This window comes from Martes martes (assembly GCF_963455335.1).
Source record: "Martes martes genome assembly, chromosome: 4".
Taxonomy (NCBI): Eukaryota; Metazoa; Chordata; class Mammalia; order Carnivora; family Mustelidae; genus Martes; species Martes martes.
The window spans coordinates 80,199,281-80,218,120 of NC_137891.1; the positions used below are offsets into that span (position 1 = coordinate 80,199,281).

General features: G+C 34.7%; 1 protein-coding gene across 2 annotated transcripts in view; it reads right to left on the reverse strand.

Annotated features, from left to right (window-relative positions):
- The window catches only part of SNTG1 (syntrophin gamma 1), a gene marked incomplete at both ends in the record, with an annotated part of 354,349 nt that overhangs the window by 95,980 nt on the left and 239,529 nt on the right, over positions 1-18,840 (reverse strand). For both annotated transcript variants that reach the window (XM_080802473.1, XM_080802472.1), the window contains 2 exons: positions 466-537; positions 1,648-1,764. In XM_080802473.1, the coding sequence (XP_080658599.1) occupies positions 466-537; positions 1,648-1,764 (189 nt within the window). The remainder of the gene's footprint in view (positions 1-465; positions 538-1,647; positions 1,765-18,840) is intronic.

Here is an 18,840-nt window from a genome sequence, read left to right on the forward strand (position 1 = left end):
TATGACAATTATATATTCTCTGGTGTACTCAGAGGTACCTAACTCTGACATTTAAAAAAAAATGATATTTCTTTGCACATGCCTTTATATTTTCTGCATTTTCTAATTCAAGTCTTCTCTAAGACTTTTTTCTTCTGTTTTACTTAAAAAAGAAAAACAAACAAAACAAAATAAATATGGTAATAATTGAAGTTTAAATTAATACTATTTTCAGTTGAATTTCTCCCTCAATGAACTAAGCTTTCTGTTCCTCTCCCCAGAGAGACTACAGAATCTTCTTAGTAATTACTTAAACTGATATGAGGGTGCTTATATACTTCTCTGCATTCTATTTTTTATATATTTTTTCTTTTATCTTTATCTTTTATATCCTTGCATCATTTGTTTTCATGAACTACTTATGAGCACAGAACCATTGGTAAGGAAAAGCCATGAAAATTTTCACTACCTATTTATTGTTCATACCTTGAGAATCTTGCACATAATCTCATAAACTGAAAATGTTTTCTCTGCTCGGGTCCAGTCCCATGTTGTCACCTTTAAAAGATGAGAAACTTTTATGTCATTTGTTTTAGAAAGGTAACCCTGATTTCCCTCTTTATTTTACTTATATATTATGGTACACAAGGAAACTTTCCCATATGTACTATATATCTCAGTTGTGGAGCTATTTTTATAGAGGTCCATGTGTGGTATTTTGGTTTCCTCTCTTCTAAGTTTATCACCATTTCTCTTCCTTTGTCAGCAAGTGTTTTATGTTCTATTTAACAATCTCCATTTGCCCAATGTACTTGCATATTTTAAATAATGTGTATATTATCTACATATAAATACTGTTTTTATATTCCACACACATAGTAATTTTGCCACCAGTTACATACAAAGTAGAATACTAGATGTCAATGCTGGCTTTAATTTTTAAAAAAGACATCATTTATATCGGGAAGTTATTTCAGGTTGTGAATGCCTTATAACATTGTGAAGACACCAAACACCACAGTGAAGTCATTTTACTTTTTTATGTTTAAAACATGTATTTGTCTAGTCATAAGAAATTTTTCAGAGTAGGAATATAGTAAAATACATAAATATTAATGGCTTTTTTCCAGCCTTCTGTGTCCTTTGAACTTCGTGTAGACATAGTCCTTCAAAATAGCAACAGGTCAGACTTGATATTTCCAAGACCCTATGTAATATCAGACCAGTAAGTGAGTGGTCTGGCATTTGATATTTATATTCAATAAATATTTATGGAGAATCTACTACTGTGTAAGGTACATGTTTCTAGAAGAAAGACCTTAGGTCCAATAGGTACCCATACATATTTAATACAAAGACCAATGACTAGAAAATAGGATATCAAAATGCTATTTTTTTTTAAATTTAGACAGACCTGTATCACATAGACAAACATGTCTTGAAGGTCATAAATGCCTGGACAGAAATGCCTTTCAGGGTTATAAAGTAAATATTTAATGCTAGAACATATATTTTTAGGAAGATATTTTCAGAACATTTGGACTGTTTTCCATTTTTTTCTGTATTTTATTTTTAAAATATGTTGGTAATATGGTATTTACTATTATTAACTTGATGTCATTCTGTCATGAAAATATGGATAAAAAAACACTGGATGAAGACACTTACTGGAGGTGCCAGAAACTTGTAAAGACATGACCCCCTCAGGGCTAGAAATGTTGGTGAGTACACACGGTCTTGTAAAGGGTCTTGCTCCCGTGCTTCACACCAGCCCATGTAGACTATCTACAAGAAAATTGAACGTGATTAACAGTAAATAAAAGTCTCATTACATATATGTACTTTTCATATCTTGAATATTTTAATTCTCTCATAAACTTATCAAAATAATAGATGAAAAAATACATTAGACAGATATACTTTCCAATAAGTGAATGTAAACCACTCCTAAGAGTTTGTTTCCAAGAGCACTTACCAAGTGTTTGCTTGTTTTGCGATCCAACTTGGCATAAATTATATTTCCCACTCTCCACCATTCCTACTATAAAAATGTTTCTTTGTAATAAAATTCCTTGACTTATCCTATCAGTTTCCCAATTAGTGGCGTTTTACTGTGAGTATGTGCTCCCAGGATAAAATATTTAAGTGGGTAAAGGAGATGAGTCAAAGACAAGTACCTTGTGTCACTAACACTGTTGTGGCATACTACACCTCCCCTCTAACTGACAGGATGAGATGATAACTCTTCTTGTTTTAATCACAAATCTAATATGAATATAGTTTATTCAAACATTATTCTTATATTAAATGGCAATGACAACAGCACTTTTGTCTCTAGACCTTAAATATTGGTGGGTCAATTTCCAAAATGAAATCATCTGAGATAAGACACTCTTCTTTCAATCATTTGATTGTTGTGAAGCTCAAATATCTACATAAGCATTTATTCAATGAGTTTCATATTCCTGACAATATATTCATATGTCATTTATCTCTTACTATAACTCTATGTGACAGAAGTATCTGGGAGGATATATTTCCTACCTCATGTAACCTACTTTGATTTTGTGGTTGAAAGGATGTTCTTTCTTGCTCTTAGACTTTTGTTCTTATTGTTGTTTTAAGATCTGTTATGACTAATGGGGTATTAATGCACATGACACAAGTAGAGCTGGGCTTAGTATCTTGGGCTTCTGCCATTACCATGAGAAAAGCATACCCAAGGTACGTGGGATCAACCAGAGCCAGAACTACCTCCTGAACAAAGTTTAGTCAAGTCCAGGCTAGAGGCTAATTCAAAACAACCAGTTCACTTGCAGAGAGAAATAAAATATAGATAAATAGACTTCCCATGTTCCTGGGTTAGAAGAATTATTTTTAAAAAAATATTCATAATATCCAAATTGACCTAGGGATGCAATACCATTCCTATCAAAATCCCAATGGTATGCCTTAGAGAAATAGAAAAATTATCTTAAAATTCATATGGTACCACAAAAGACCCTGAGTAGCCAAAGCAATACTGAGCAAGAACAAAGCTAGAAGCATTGTACTTTCTGATTTCAAAAAAATATTACAGGGGTGCCTGGGTGGCTCAGTGGGTTAAGGCCTCTGCCTTCGGCTCAGGTCATGATCCCAGGGTCCTGGGATGGAGCCCCGCATCGGGCTCTCTGCTCCGCGGGGAGCCTGTTTCCTCCTCTCTCTCTGCCTGCCTCTCTGCCTACTTGTGATTGCTGTCTGTCAAATAAATAAATAAAATCTTTAAAAAAATAAAAAAAAATATTACAAAGCAATAGCAACCAAAACACAAGATATGGGCCTTAAAGGAGATATATAGAATGAAACAGAAGTGAGAGCCCAGAAATAAATCTGTGCATTCAAGGTTAACTGATCTTTGACAAAGATGCAAGAATGAGTAATGAGGAATGGATATTCACTTGAATAAATGGATTGGGAAAACTGGATTATCACATTCAGATAAATGAAATTGGATCCTTATCTCACTATATACAGAAATGAATTAACTCAAAATGAATTAAAAACTTAAATGTAGGCCCTAAAACCATAAACCACAAGAAATGCAATTTTAAAACATTATGCATTTCCAATTGTAACCCAAACTGGTTACAATTAAAAAGACAGGAAGTGACAAATTTTCATGAGGACATGTAGCAATGTAAAAGCTCATATAAGACTGCTAAGAGTTTGATTCTTCACTTCCAATATCAACTCAATACAAATGTGTATACATATGCACTGAAGCACATGTATAAGAATATTCATGTTGCAGGGTGCCTGGGTGGCTCAGTCAGTTAAGCATCTGTGTTTGGCTCAGGTGTTGATCCTAGGGTCCTAGGATCAAGCCCCATGCTGGGCTCCCTGCTCAGTGGAGTCTGCTTCTCCCTCTGCCCTTCCCTCTGCTGGTGCTCGCTCTCTGTCAAATAATGAATAAAATCTTAAAAAAAAAAGACTACTCATGTAGCATTATTCTTCCTAGTTCCAACTATGTATCAGATAGTTCAAGATATTAAAATGTGTACCCTAAAAATATTTTATAGATTAAAAATAGCAGTAAAATATGGCATAATAAAGCAATAGTATACAGCAAGGAAAATTAGTAAATTATAGTTACATGGAAAAACATAAATGAATCTCGCAGAACATAATGTTAATTGAAAGAAGTAGATGTGGAATAATAAATACACACAAACATATATAATTCGATTCAAATAAACGTGTTTTGAAATGCATTTCTGGTTGGGAAAAAAAAGTGCTGTGATAAAGCAAGACAATTACTACCACAACTGTCAGAATAATGTTACTTTAGAAGATAGCAAACCAGTTGTGATTGGGGAGAATGCAGCATGGGGAAAAAATGTGAGTTACTAGCAAACTACTTTTCTTGACCTGGATTATAGTATAGCTGTGTAGGGGTGTGGCTTTTGAATAATCAAGAGACACATCTGTGTTTTATGAATTTTCTTTACATACATTATGTTTTGTAAGACTCTGTTTATAATAGCATGCAATGTGTGTTTTTAATAATATTTTTATAACAATCTCATATAATGGAGCTTTGTTAATTTTATGGAGATAAAAGTATTTCGACAAATATGGTTAAATTGCGGTCATTCTTGGGCCACTGTAAAGAGATGAAATTTTAGTTATTACAAACGATTTAGTCATGTACCACTTCACAATTAGGTCAGAATCTTTCATTTTAACTCAATTTGATAAAACTTATAGTTTATGTTTATGACTCCTTTGTATTGGCAAGAGAAAAAAGAATTGAGTGGTATACATAATTATGAGAAGGAAATATTCAAGTTTCTTTAACATTGTGAAATTTCAGTTCATTGCCTCTTCCTGCCTCTATAATTTCCTGGAAGCTGGAATATTAAGAACAAAATACTATACTTTTCAAGTAATATCATTGAATACAATTTTATTATTTTGAACTGAGTGTGTAGCTTTGGGGATGCATTGATGATATAACTAATAAAAATGGGATTATCAGATCTGTTTGGGATATTTCTTCATGTTTGTTCTCCAGGCCAAGGATTGCCCTTATCTTGGCCTAAAACAAGGAAAAGAGGTTCTTTTCAATTGTGCAGAGGTGTCAAAAGACCCACTTTGGTTTTCATCATTATCAGGACTCGTGAAATAATTATATGGTTGAGGAGATCAAGCCATTTTTAGTAAATTCTTCCCATGCATGTCACAGCAAATGATAATTCTTTTAAAAAAAACTATCATTTAATCTTAAAAAATATTAAAAACCTAAATGGGCCATATAGACATAAGAGTATTTCAAGTGGGATATTTTATAAATAAGGATAATTAAAAGGAAATGGTTTCTCTTGCATATGAAATTACAAGAGGACTTCCAAAATGTATAATTTTAAGATAAGTATTTCAGAAGCTTGCCTATTTTTCAGCTTTATGGACGTATAAATGGACAAATGAAATTATAAGATATTTAAAGTTGTACATTTTGATGATTTGGTGAACACATATATTATGAAAGGATTACATCTAGCTAACACATCCATCAACCATACATACATATGTATGTATTTTATTTATATAGAGAAAAACATGTAAGTTCTACTCTTAGCAAATTTCAGTTATGTTATTATATACCATATCCTCAGACTTTATTCACCTTATAGGTGAAAGTTTACACGTTTATACCCAACCTCTCCTCATTTTCTCCAGCCCCTGGCAACCACTTTTCTACTCTCTACTTCTGAGTTTAATTTTTTTTTTTTTTCTATTCCACATATGGGTAACAGTATGAAATATTTGTCTTTCTCTGTTTGGCTTATTTCAATTGACATGATGCCCTCCTCAAGATACATCCATGTTGTCACAAATAACAGGATTTCCTCCTTTCTCAAGGATTAATATAAAATATATCTCACTTCTCTTTTCCCTGTCTGGCTTATTTCAATTAACAGATAATTCCTTTATCCATTCATTTGTTGATGTGTATCTGTTTCCATATCTTGGCTATAGTGAATAATGCTACAATGAAAATGGAAGAGAAAATATCTCTTTGAGGTCCAGTTTCCCTTTCCTTTGGGTATATAGTCAAGAGTGGGATTGCTAGATCACATGGTAGACCTATTTTTATTTTTTTTCAGGAAGCTCCATACTGTTTTCCACAGTTGGCAGCACAAGTTAACATTCCCACTAAAAGTGGACAATTTTTGCCTTTTCTCCACATCTCCACTAACTCTTTTTATCTCTTATCTTTTTATGATAGCCATTCTAACAGGTGTTAAGGTGATATCTCACTGTGGTTTTGATTTGTATAAACTTGCTTATTTTAAATGACATGTGTAATTATCTGACAACGCAACTGATATTTAAAGCCTGCACTGCATAACAGCATTTTGTTACTTTAAAATTTATTTTAGTTTATGTTATTATTTTGCCTCTTTTAAATAAACTTTAATTTTTTAGAGCAGTTTAACATAATTGAGTGGAAGGTAGAAATTTCCCATAGACCTTTTGCCCCCATGCATACACTGCCAGTGTGTCTCTCCCACTATTAACATCCCCCAGCAGAGTGATACATTGTTGCAATTGATGAACTCACATTGATACATCATTATCACCCAGAGTCCATAGTTTACATTATGGTTCACTCTTGCTGTTGCATATTCTATAGGTTTAACAAATGTATAATTACATGTATCCATCATTATAGTAACATACAGAATCATTTCACTGCCTTTAAAATCCTCTGTGCTCTGCTGATTCATCCCTCCCTCCCCAAGCCTCAGAAACCATTGATTTTTTTTTAAACTGTCTACATAATTTTACCTTTTCTAGAATGTCATATCTTAGGATCATAGACTATCTAGCATTTTTAGACTGATTTTCTTCATTTTTTAATATACATTTATGGTTTCTCCATGTCCTTTCATGGCTTCATAGATTGTTTCTTTTTAGTGCTGAGTGATACTCCCATTCTTTGGATATACTAGTTAATTATCCATTTACTTATAGATAGCCATAGTGGTTGCTTTCAAGTTTCGGCAATTATGAACAAAAGTGCTAAAAATATCAGTGTGCAAGTTTTTGTCTGGGCATGTTTTAAACTCATTTAGGTATATACCAACAAGTGTGATTGTTGAAACGTATGACAAAAGTATACTTAGTTTTGTAAGAAACCACAAAACTATCTTCCAAAGTGGTTATACCATTTTTCATTCTCACCAGCAATGCATGAGAGTTTTCTTCCATGGGGCACCTGGGTGACTCAGTGGGTTAAGTCTCTGTCTTTGGCCCAGATCATGATCTCAGGGTCCTGGGATCAAGCCCCACGTCGGGCTCTCTGCTTGGTGGGGAACTTGTTTTCCCCTCTCTCTCTGCCTGCTTCTCTGCCTGCTTGTGATCTCTCTCTCTCTCTCTCTCAAATAAATAAATAAAATCTTAAAAAAAAAAAAAAAGATTGTCTTTTCCTCTCCCTCTGCCCCTCCCCCCATGCACACACACACACTCTCTCTCTCTTTTTCTCTTTCAAATTAATAAATCATATCTTAAAAAAAAAAAGAAAGAAACAAGCTAGAGATGATCCTCAATTTTTTTGTAAAAGGATTACCTCCTGAGATTAGCAATTAGATGAAAGGAATATAAGATGGGAGACCACCAATCTGAATAAATCTGTGACCATAGCTCATATTCAGAGCCTGATAGAAATTCTTTTTAGGCCTTCTCCCTTAAACAGCTTGAAGATGATATAGTTGGGTGGGTGGATTAATTTATATTGCTAATTAAGTTGCAACCTAGTTCTTTGAGGAATTGAAATCAATGGTCCTTATCTTTAAAATGTTTCAAAAACTAGAAATATAACTCTAGAAGCAGCTCAAAGTTCACCAGTTCCTTCATCTCAATCTCCAAACTTTCCCTGTTTACCTTAAAAGATTTATAACTTGCATTCTTCTCTGTGCCTGAGATATACATGTTAAAGTACAAACTTCAGAAAGGTCATTCTTACCAGTAAAGAAACAAAAGAAAAAAAGATCACTTAAACTTAGTTTTAGATGTTTATAGCAGCATTGTCAGCAATAGCCAAATTAAGGAAATAGCCCAAACATCCATCACTTGATAAGTGGATAAGGAAGATGTGATATGTACACACACACACACACACACACACACACACACACAGAGGGAGATATTACTCAGTCACCAAAAAGAATTAAATCTTACCATTTGTGGTGGATGGAACTAGAGTGTATTGTGCTGAGTGAAATATGTCAGACAAGGAAAGACAAATACCGTATGATTTCACTCATATGAAGAATTTAAGAAACAAAACAGATGAACACAGGGGGAGGGGAAAAAAGAGAGGGAAGCACACCATAAGAAACTTTTAAAGATAGAGAATACACTGAGGGTTGATTGAGGGGAATGAGTGGGAGATGTGCTAACTGGGTGATGGGTATTAAGGAGGACTCTTGTAATGATCATTGGGTGTTATATGTAAGTGATGAATCCTTAAACTTATACCAGAAACCAATTTCACTATATATGTTAACTAACTAGAATTTAAATAAAAACCTAAAAAAAAACCCACTTAGTTTTAGCCATTGAAACAGGCAGCTTCATTTACCAGAAAAACAACCTAGAAACAACTTCTATTATAACTAGTAAAATGGAAGCTGTAAGGTCTCTGTTCATATCTGTGTGCATGTTTAATGTGTCAGTGCAGATGTGTGTTATTTTTTACCTCTGGTTCATATTATTAAAATTAATTTGTAAAATATCTCTATTTAATTGATTTAAACAAATAAGCACTTATATGAATTAAGTATTCATAAAAGTCTCAAACTTAATAGAAACTAACCCAAATGTTTTTCAGGTTCACATGATTTGAGACAATCTTTGGCAAATAGAAGCTAATTTAAATTTGTTTTAGTTAACATAAGCATGTCTTCAGAGTACCAACATTAAATACACTGCAGACATGCAGTTCCACCTAGGTTTACTAATCAAATAAGGTTCTGTTATTTTTTAAAAATTATTTTTATTAACATATAATGTATTATTAGCCCCAGGGGTACAGGTCTGTGAGTCATCAGGCTTACACATTTCACAGCACTCACCATAGCACATACCCTTGCCAATGTCCATAACCCAGCCACCCTTTCCCTACACCCCTGCCTCACAGCAACCCTCAGTTTATTTTGTGAGATAAAGAGTCTCTTATGGTTTGTCTCCCTCCTGATCCCATCTTGTTTCATTTTTTCCTTCCATGTTCCCCAACCCCCCTGTCCTGCCTCTCAAATTCCTATATCAGAGAAATCATGTGATAATTATCTTTCTCTGACTGACTTATTTGGCTGAGCATAATACTCTCTACTTCCCTTCACATCATTGCAAATGGCAAGACTTCATTTCTTTTGGTGACTGCATAGTATTTCATTATTATATTCCATATACTATATATATAGTATCTGTGTGTGTGTGTGTGTGTGTGTGTGTGTATAAAATGAAATTGTATCCATTCAATTCTTCTTCTTTATCCATTTAAATTCTTTCTTTATCCATTTATTTTTTTTTAAGATTTTATTTATTTATTTGACAGACAGAGATCACAAGTAGGCAGAGAGAGAGGAGGAAACAGGCTCCCTGCTGAGCAGAAAGCTTGATGTGGGGCTCGATCCCAGGACCCTGGGATCATGACCTGAGCCGAAGGCAGAGGCTTTAACCCACTGAGCCACCCAGGTGTCCCTCTTTATCCATTTAAATCCATTCAGTTTTTCTTTATCCATTTATCCAATTCTTCTGTATCCATTCATCTGTTGATGGACATCTAGGTTCTTTCCATAGTTTGGCTATTGTGGACATTGCTGTTGTAAACATTCAGGTGCACATGCCCCTTCGGATCCCTACATTTGTATCTTTAGGGTAAATATTCAGTAATGAGATTGCTGGGTCATATGGTAGCTCTATTTTCAACATGTTGAGGAACCTCCATGCTGTTTTTCAGAGTGGCTGCACCATATTGCATTCCCACCAACCATGTAGGAGGGTTCCCCTTTTTTCACATCCTCGCCAACATTTGTCATTTCCTGACTTATTACTTTTAGTCATTCTGACTGGTGTGAAGTGGTATCTTACTGTGGTTTTGATTCGTATTTCCCTGATGCCAAGTAACCTGGAGCACTTTTTCATATGTCTGTTAGCCATCTGGATGTCTTCTTTGCAGAAATGTCTGTTCATATCTTCTGCCCATTTCTTAATCAGACTCTTTGTTCTTTGTGTGTTGAGTTTGATAAATTCTTTATAGATTTTGGATACTAGCCCTTTATCTGATATGTCATTTGCGAATATCTTCTCCTATTCTGTCAGCTGTCTTTTGGTTTTGTTGACTGTTTCCTTTGCTGTGCAAAAGCTTTTGATCTTGATGAAGTCCCAATAGTTCATTTTTGCCCTTGTTTCCCTTGCCTTTGGCAATGTTTCTAGAAAGAAGTTGCTGCAGCTGAAGTCAAAGAGATGGCTCCCTGTGTTCTCCTCAAGGATTTTAATGGATTCTGTCTCACACTGAGGTCCTTCAATCCCTTTTGAGTCTATTTTTGTGTATGGTGTAAGGAAATGGTCCAGTTTCATTCTTTGGCATGTGGCTGTTCAATTTTCCCAACACCATTTGTTGAAGAGACTCTTTTTTCCATTGAACGTTCTTTCCTGCTTTGGCAAAAATTAGTTGACCATAGAGTTGAGGGTCGATTTCTGGGCTCTCTATTCTGTTCCATTGATCTATGTGTCTGTTTTTGTGCCAGTACCATACTGTCTTGATGATTACAGCTTTGTACTAGAGCTTGAAGTCTGGAATTGCAATGCCACCAACTTTGGCTTTCTTTTTCAACATTCCTCTGGCTATTTGGGATCTTTTCTGGTTCCATATAAATTTTAGGATTGGTTGTTCCATTTCTTTGAAAAAAAAATGAATGGTATTTTGGTACCATATCAAAATAGGGATTGCAAATAATGTGTAGATTGCTTTAGGTAGCACAGACATTTTCACAATATTTGTTCTTCCAATCCACGAGCATGGAACATTTTTCCATTTCTTTGTGTCTTCTTCAATTTCTTTCATAAGTACTTTATAGTTCTCTGAGTACAGATTCTTTGCCTCTTTGGTTAGGTTTATTCCAAGTATCTTATGGTTTTGGGAGCAAATGTAAATGGGATCGACCCCTAAATTTCTCTTTCTTCTGTCTTGCTGTTGGTGTATAGGAATGCATCTGATTTCTGTGCATTGATTTTATATCCTGACACTTTACTGAATTCCTGTATGAGTTCTAGAAGATTTGGAGTGGAGTCTTTGGGTTTTCCACATATAGTATCATATCATCTACAAAGAGTGAGAGTTTGACTTCTTTGCCGATTCAGATGCCTTTTATTTCTTTTTGTTGTCTGATTGCCAAGGCTAGGACTTCTAATAGTATATTGAATAGCAGTGGTGATAGTGGACATCCCTGTCATCTTCCCGACCTTAGGGGGAAAGCTCTTAGTTTTTTTCCCATTGAGAATCATATTCGCTGTGGGTTTTTCATAGATGGCTTTGATGATATTGAGGTATGTATCCTGTATCCCTACATTTTGAAGAGTTTTGATCAAGAAAGTTTGCTGTACTTCGTCAAATGCTTTTTCAACATCTATTGAGAGTTTCATATGGTTCTTGTTCTTTCTTTTATTATTGTATTGTATCACCTTGATTTGTGGATGTTGAATCAACCTTGCAGCCCAGGAATAAATACCACTTGGTCGTGGTGAGTAATCCTTTTAATGTACTGTTGGATTCTGTTATTTCTGTCAAAATATTTGTCAATAATAAAAATACCTTGGAATAAAGGCTAACTTTGTCTAATTTCTCATGAAATTTTTGTGGGTAATCTAAACATAATTGCTAATGAAAGTAAATTAAATAGATATAAGTAGGATAAAATATTTTTAGGTGAACTTTTTAAGTAGTTACTCTTTGGGGTAACCTGAAATCTTAAAGTTTTGCTAAGTTAAGTAATAAGTTAAATTCATTGACTATTCAGATAATTTCAAATAGGATAAAATAGGGAAACATAAATTACCAAGCACAGGCTTATCCACTTTTGGTTTCCTTTTACAGAGGAACTAAGGATATTTGAGTCTATCAGTAAACATATTTTATGCTATGCTGAGAAATTTTCTATTAAAAAAAGCATATGTTTCCAGAAATCATAGAAAGCATTTATACTTTCACAGAATGCTAATGTAGAAAATAGTTCACAACTGTTTATTTCTTAGTGAAGTTTCCTAAGGGTTAAGAATTCTGATTAATTTATGTGATTAAAGCTACTATAAATAACAAGGGAAGCATCTTTACAGCAAGAAAAGTAGGATGTGTGCTTTTGGTAAAAGAAAGTATGAGGGATGGAAATACTTTCTTGTTGAAGGAAAAGAAAGTAATTTTGTGCTAAATTGAGGTTGGTTATTTAAAGAGGGGGAAAGGAGGATAAAATATGAATGTAAAAAAAGAAAGTTGTAGAGTGTTTGTGGAAAAGGAATCTTTGAAGAATTTTAATGTGTGGTCCAACTGGCTAAAATTAAAATGAACTTATTTTAAAATGAGTTTTAATATCAAAAGTAAACTGGTGCCAATTAACCCCAAGATGGTGACAGAGAAAGAGGACCCTAGGCTTGTCTTATCCCATGAACACAACTAGATAACAATTAAATCCTCTTAAATACCCCAGAAATCAGCTTGAAGGCTGACAGAATAAATTCCACAACTAAAGAGAAAGAAGAGGCCACATCAAAGAAGGTAGGAGGTGCAAAGATGAGGTTTAGGGGAGAAACAGATTGCAGATGCTACAAAGGGAAGGGAGCACAATTTCAGGAAGGGGCAAAAGAGAGAGAGGAACACACAGGGGAATGCACAAGGAGAATGTTTCCCAAAACCATTGGCTTAGAAAACAAAAGGGACTGAATTTCATGAGTTCTTGCATCCAGTGTGGTTTAAAGTCTATAATTTTAAAGGTCAGTGGGTTTGGCTGATGCCTGAGGGCATTCCCTACTCCTGGAGAGAAGACTGACAAACAACCCAGGAAACAGACAGCATGGAAACAGTGATCTGAAGGTCACACAGTGGGGTGATTATTCACTTTTCTTGGAGACAGTCCCGAGGAGGAAGCATTCTCATATATACCTCTCTGGAAAAAGGGGAGTTGGCCAGTGGCATTTCCCTACGCTGACACTCAGCATAAACACAGAGCCACCAGCAGGAGGCAGCACAGTTACAACAAGTCTGCCCAACTTGCCTACACAAACCCCACCCCCTATGCTCTGGCTGGACTGCTCTTCTAAGTCAAGCTTGCCTCTGTCCCAGCATGGTGGACCCCTCCTACAGAAGACCAGCACAAGCCTCTGCCCCCATCACATCTCTCAACCAGAGACTTCTGCAGGGCATTAATTCTCATGGTTAGGTTGTCGGGTCTCATTTCACAAGCAGACCAGAGCATGCCTAGTTAAAACTCACCACATTTAGTCCAGGAACCAAATACTGTGCACAGCAGACAAGTTGTCTGCCTCTGCAGACAACTGGCCTGAAGGATAGAGTAGCCAAAACACAACAACGGAGCGAAGGCACCACACACTGGAGACACTCACTGAAGCAATAGATCCTGAGTACTATATGAACTCTTTTTCATAAGGCCATTGCTTTCAGGACATAACTGGCTTTTCTAACACAGAGAAGAAGGCAGAGACTTAGATAAAATGACAAGATGGAGGAATTTATCCCAAATGAAACAAGATAAGGCCATAGTCAGAGATCTAACTGGAATAAATATAAGTAACATGCCTGATGGAGAATTGAAAGCAACAATCATAAGGATACTCACTGGGTTTGAGAAAAGAATAGAGGACATCAGGGAAACCCCACTATAGAGATAAATGAGTTAAAAAAAATCAATCAGAGATGAAGAATGCAATAAATGAGATAGAAATCAGGCTTGATGCAACAAACAACAGGCTGGAAAAAGCAGAAGAATGAATTAGTGACAAAGTAGACACAGTAATGGAAAATAATGAAGCTGTACAAAAGAGAGAAAGAACAATTATGCAATACAGGAGTAAACTGAGGGAAATCAGTGACTCCATCAAATATAATAGAATTCATATTATGGGAGTTCCAGAAAAAGGGAGAGAAAAGGGGACAAAAAATTTATTTAAAGAAATAACAGCAGAAAATGTCCCTAATCTTGGGAAGGAAATGGAAATACAGAGATCCAGGAGACACACAGAACTCTCATGGGGGGAACAAAAAAAGCAGGCCAACATCATAAGACATATTGTAATTAAATTGGCAAAATAAATGGCAAGAAAAAAAATCTTAAAAGCTGCAAGAAAAAAGAAGCCCTTAACTTACAAGGGAAAATCCATAGGCTAGATGGAGTTTTCTCAACACAATCCTGACAAGCCAGGAAGGAGTGGAAAAAATATATTCAAGGTGAAGAATGGGAAAATTTGCCACCAAGAATACTCTATCCAGCAAAGCTATCATTCTGAATAGGAGAGATAAAGAGTTTTCCAGATAAAGACTAAAGGAACTTATGACCATTAAACCAGCCCCATAAGAAATAGTAAAGGGGTATCTTTGAGTGGAAAAAAAAAGACCAAAAGTGACAAAGAAGACATGAAAAGAACAAAGAAAACTGGAGAAACAATGATGAAACCAGTAATAAAATGGCAATAAATACATATCTATCAATAATTACTTTGAATGTAAATGGACTAAATGCTCCAATCAAAAGACATAGGGTGTCAGAATGGATTAAGAAAACAAGACCATCTATATGCTGCTTACAAGAAACTCATTTTCGACCTAAAAGATCCCTTGAGATTGAAAGTGAGGAGGTGGAGAAACATTAACTTGTGCATTTTTAGGAATTATTTGCTTTTTTCCCCAAAGTTATCTTATCTCATTGGTTAATATATAGTTCTCTATAGTAATCTGTTATCATACTATGTATTTCTTCCATTATCTGTCATATTATTTTCTCTTCCACTTTTCAGTTTGGTTGAGTCCTCTTTCTCTCTCTCTCTCTCTCTTTTTTTTTTTTTCTTTAGTTAATGTAGTTGAAACATTGCCAGTTTTGTTTTTGTTTTGTTTTGAAAAACTGGTCATTACTGTTATATTATTATTTATTACGGCCTCTTTCATTTATTTCTGATTTTTCTTTGTTATTTTGTTCCTCTACTAAGTTTCAGCTAAGCTTTTTATTTTTCTAGTTCCTTGGGGTGTAATGCTAAGTTCTTTATTTGAAATATTTTTCTTAATACAAGCATTTATAACATAAACTTCACTGATGTCTGCTTCTGCTGCATCCCATAGGTTTTGGAATATTGTGTTTTTCTTTTGTTTCAAGACATATTTTGATTTACCATTTGATTTCTTATTTGGTCCATTGCTTGTGCAGGACGTGTTGTTTAATATTTACATATTAAATATTTAACATTTACATTGTATATTTTCCAGCTTTGTTTTATTGTTGATCTTTAGTTTTGCACCACCGTAGTTGGAAAATGTGCTTGTATGATTTCAGTCTTCTTAAATTTGTAACATTTGATATATCTCTTTTTATGTGATTTAACCAGGGGATTCTTCTATGTGTACTTGGAGAAAATGTGTATTCTACTTTTCTTGTATGGAATATTTTATATATATATATATCTTTTAGAACTACGTATTCTGGAGCAATACTTATTTCATGTAAAGAAATCTTATTAAAAAATAACTTTAACTGAGAGTACTTTGTTTAAAATTAAGCATATCAGAGGGGAGGTGGGGGGATGGGTGAAATAGGTAAAGAGATTTATCATGGTGACCACTGAAGATGATCTATAGTATTGTTGAATCAGTATATTGTACACCTGAGACTCATATAACATTGTATGTTAACTATACTGGAATTAAAATTTAAAAAAAAAATAATAAAAGCACATTGGCTAACCAAATTAGAATTTGGTTTTTCTCCATTTATTCTTAAAAGAATAAAATTTTCTTAATTATTGGTCTGTTCTCAATAAAATATTTTTAAAAAAGGTTTTTCTTAATCTTTAATGCAATCTCCCTAGAAAAACAAGGTCAGGTCTTTGATTATTAGTTCTTTGACTACATGCAGAAAAAAAAAAAAAACAACTGAGTCTTTTCAATACTAAAAAAACTAAGGCTTTTTACAACTATTTAACTTTCCTTATTTGCTTGTGAAGTGTTTAATTGTCACTTTGGCTAAATAGATAACTAAGTATTGTTTCACAGTGACCTACTCCTATTGGACCAAGTGTGCAAACCTTTTGCTATTTTTGACAAACTTCACCCAAATCAAATTTTAAAGTCTTTCCCACCTTGAAGTAACCACCCCCCTCCAAACCACCACCACCCAAAGGGTCCCTGGGCCATCTCAAAGGATTTGTTCTCTTGCCTTATAAAAAGGGAGATGCAAAACTAATTAGGCTTATTTGGCATATTAACTTAACATGGCAAGCATTGTGAAATAGGTGATTCTAAGCCTTTTTTGACTACATTTGTGTGGATATATGTTATTAATACAAGTGTCCCAGTACTTAAAAGAAATTCCTGAAGTTTGCTATGTCCTAATGTAATATGAACACTTGTCATTGTAGTTACTATCTTAAAATGTATTTCACAAAGATAACCAAATTTCCTTGTCAGTTGCATTGCAGTGAATTCTCATTAGATCTTTAACCATACCACTCTCAAGTCTTTTGTCATTTATAGACAGTTATTGTTTTATTCTGATGCTTTCACAAAAAGTGCTCCTGTGAAAGTATTTCATCGTTAAGAAGATTCAAGGAAATGGCTTCTGACAAATAGTATTTTCAGGTAATTTTAACATCATAAAACTTAACTAGGTAAAAATTTCCACATCTAGTGAAAAACTGGATTTAAGCAGAAAAAGAATCAGTAATGTCAGGCTGAATTAACTGAGGAAGATGATTATAATTTTTATGACCTCATGTTAAAACATTTTTGGTTCTCTAATGATTTTTTCCCAGATTTTAGGAAACTTTTTTTTTCTTATTTTCTCTTACACTATAATTTTGTGAGACATATCTTTATGAACAAAGGTAAGACACTTCTTTCTCCCCACCTGTTTCCTCCAGAATCAGAAGCTTATAGTGAGTATTCTTATTTATTAAATACAGTTATTTATAAAAGTTCAAAAAGAATATATTATCCTTGTAAGAGAACACAATTGAAACATTGGTTGCATTACCAAAGCTTTGGAATATCATATTTGAGAGAGATGTGTCTATATTCAGATATGAACCAGACAATTTTAAAGAACTAAAATTAACTTTTCAGAGCAAATAAAGCCCCTTGGAGAAAAGTGACCTGATAATTTCCTTACATGGTTCCAGAAAAGTGGTCTTAAAAAGAGCATTATTTAACATATAAAAAATCTTTTAGAAATTTCCTTTATCTCTAAACCCCCCAAATATGTGTTGGCAATCATCCCCCAAGCATATGGCTCACATGCCTACCTCTGCAAAGTCTCATGACTAAGGTTTTACTAGATGGTAATAAATTACTTTTTCCCACTAGCTAGCCCCCTGGAGGTCCTGGAAACCTTGCTTCCCAAATTTCTTAGAGACTTAAACTATCTCTGCACATGACCCCTGTAACCATTCCTCAGAACAATGTACTGCTTAAAATACAACTTACGAGAAATTATACTAGTTACCAAGCATGCTTAGATTAGATAAATATGTACTGACAATAGGCCTCTGGGGGAGAGGACGATACATGTCCTTGAAGCCGAGCAGCTGGGGATGCTTGGCTCTCTCAGGGCGGAACGCTGCCTGCTTCATTTTTCCGTTATTTCTCCTTCCCCAGAGAGCACCAGCAGTTAGTCAGACAACCCTTTCGTTTAAGCTTGCTCACTGTAGGTCATGTACCACATGACCAGACATGTTTTGCCTTCTTCTTATGTATCTGCAAGACTCGTGGTCAATGTGTAATCTACTCCAGCTTTTTTGTTGGTTGTTACTCACTTTCTAACAAATATGAGATGAAGGAGTTATTCGGCATGACAGTCTTTTCTACGGTTGGGCCCTATTCCCATTCTCTTACGGCTGACTTGCTTGTGCCTCATTCTTCTCCCATGCGCTGTCAGGAGGTGGCAGACCCCAGTGCAGCTCTTTCTGCTTATGGGTCCTGTCTCTGCACTTTAATAAAACTATCTTTTTGCATAAAAGATGTTCACAAATCCTTTTTTTGGTCATTGGCTTCAAACTAATGTCTTTCCTATTTTAGTTACCATAGTCCCTGGAACTATAAATGCCTGGATAGCTGGTGCATAGCCAGGCAATGTCTCTTAGTTATCTGTGACCCTAACTTTCCACCAACCAAGATACTTCACTGGTTGACTTCCCTGGATTGAGATCACTAAGTTAGAAAGGAATTACCAAGAGGCTTTTGTGATTTAGGATTCATTTCCTTTGTGACTACACTTCCTTGATTAAGAGTAAATGTAAATGAGAATATGATCAGAAATCTCTCCTTAATTCTTAAAGATATTACAGAATCTTCTAAGACAATAGTTGTGCCACAAAGATCCTTGGGCTTTCTGTCCAGTTTTTTTGATAATTAGATTATCTTTGATTATCTTTCAGCTGAACAATAAGGTTTCTATGTTGTGGCCAACACCACTTGCTGCACCTGAATTAACATTTCTGGAGAGGTTGAAACTCTATCTAATTACATAAAATCTCTAAGCAAGCCACTTGGCTTCAAAAGGAATGTGACCTTTAACCAGTCAACCTTGAATTTCCAAGTCAGTG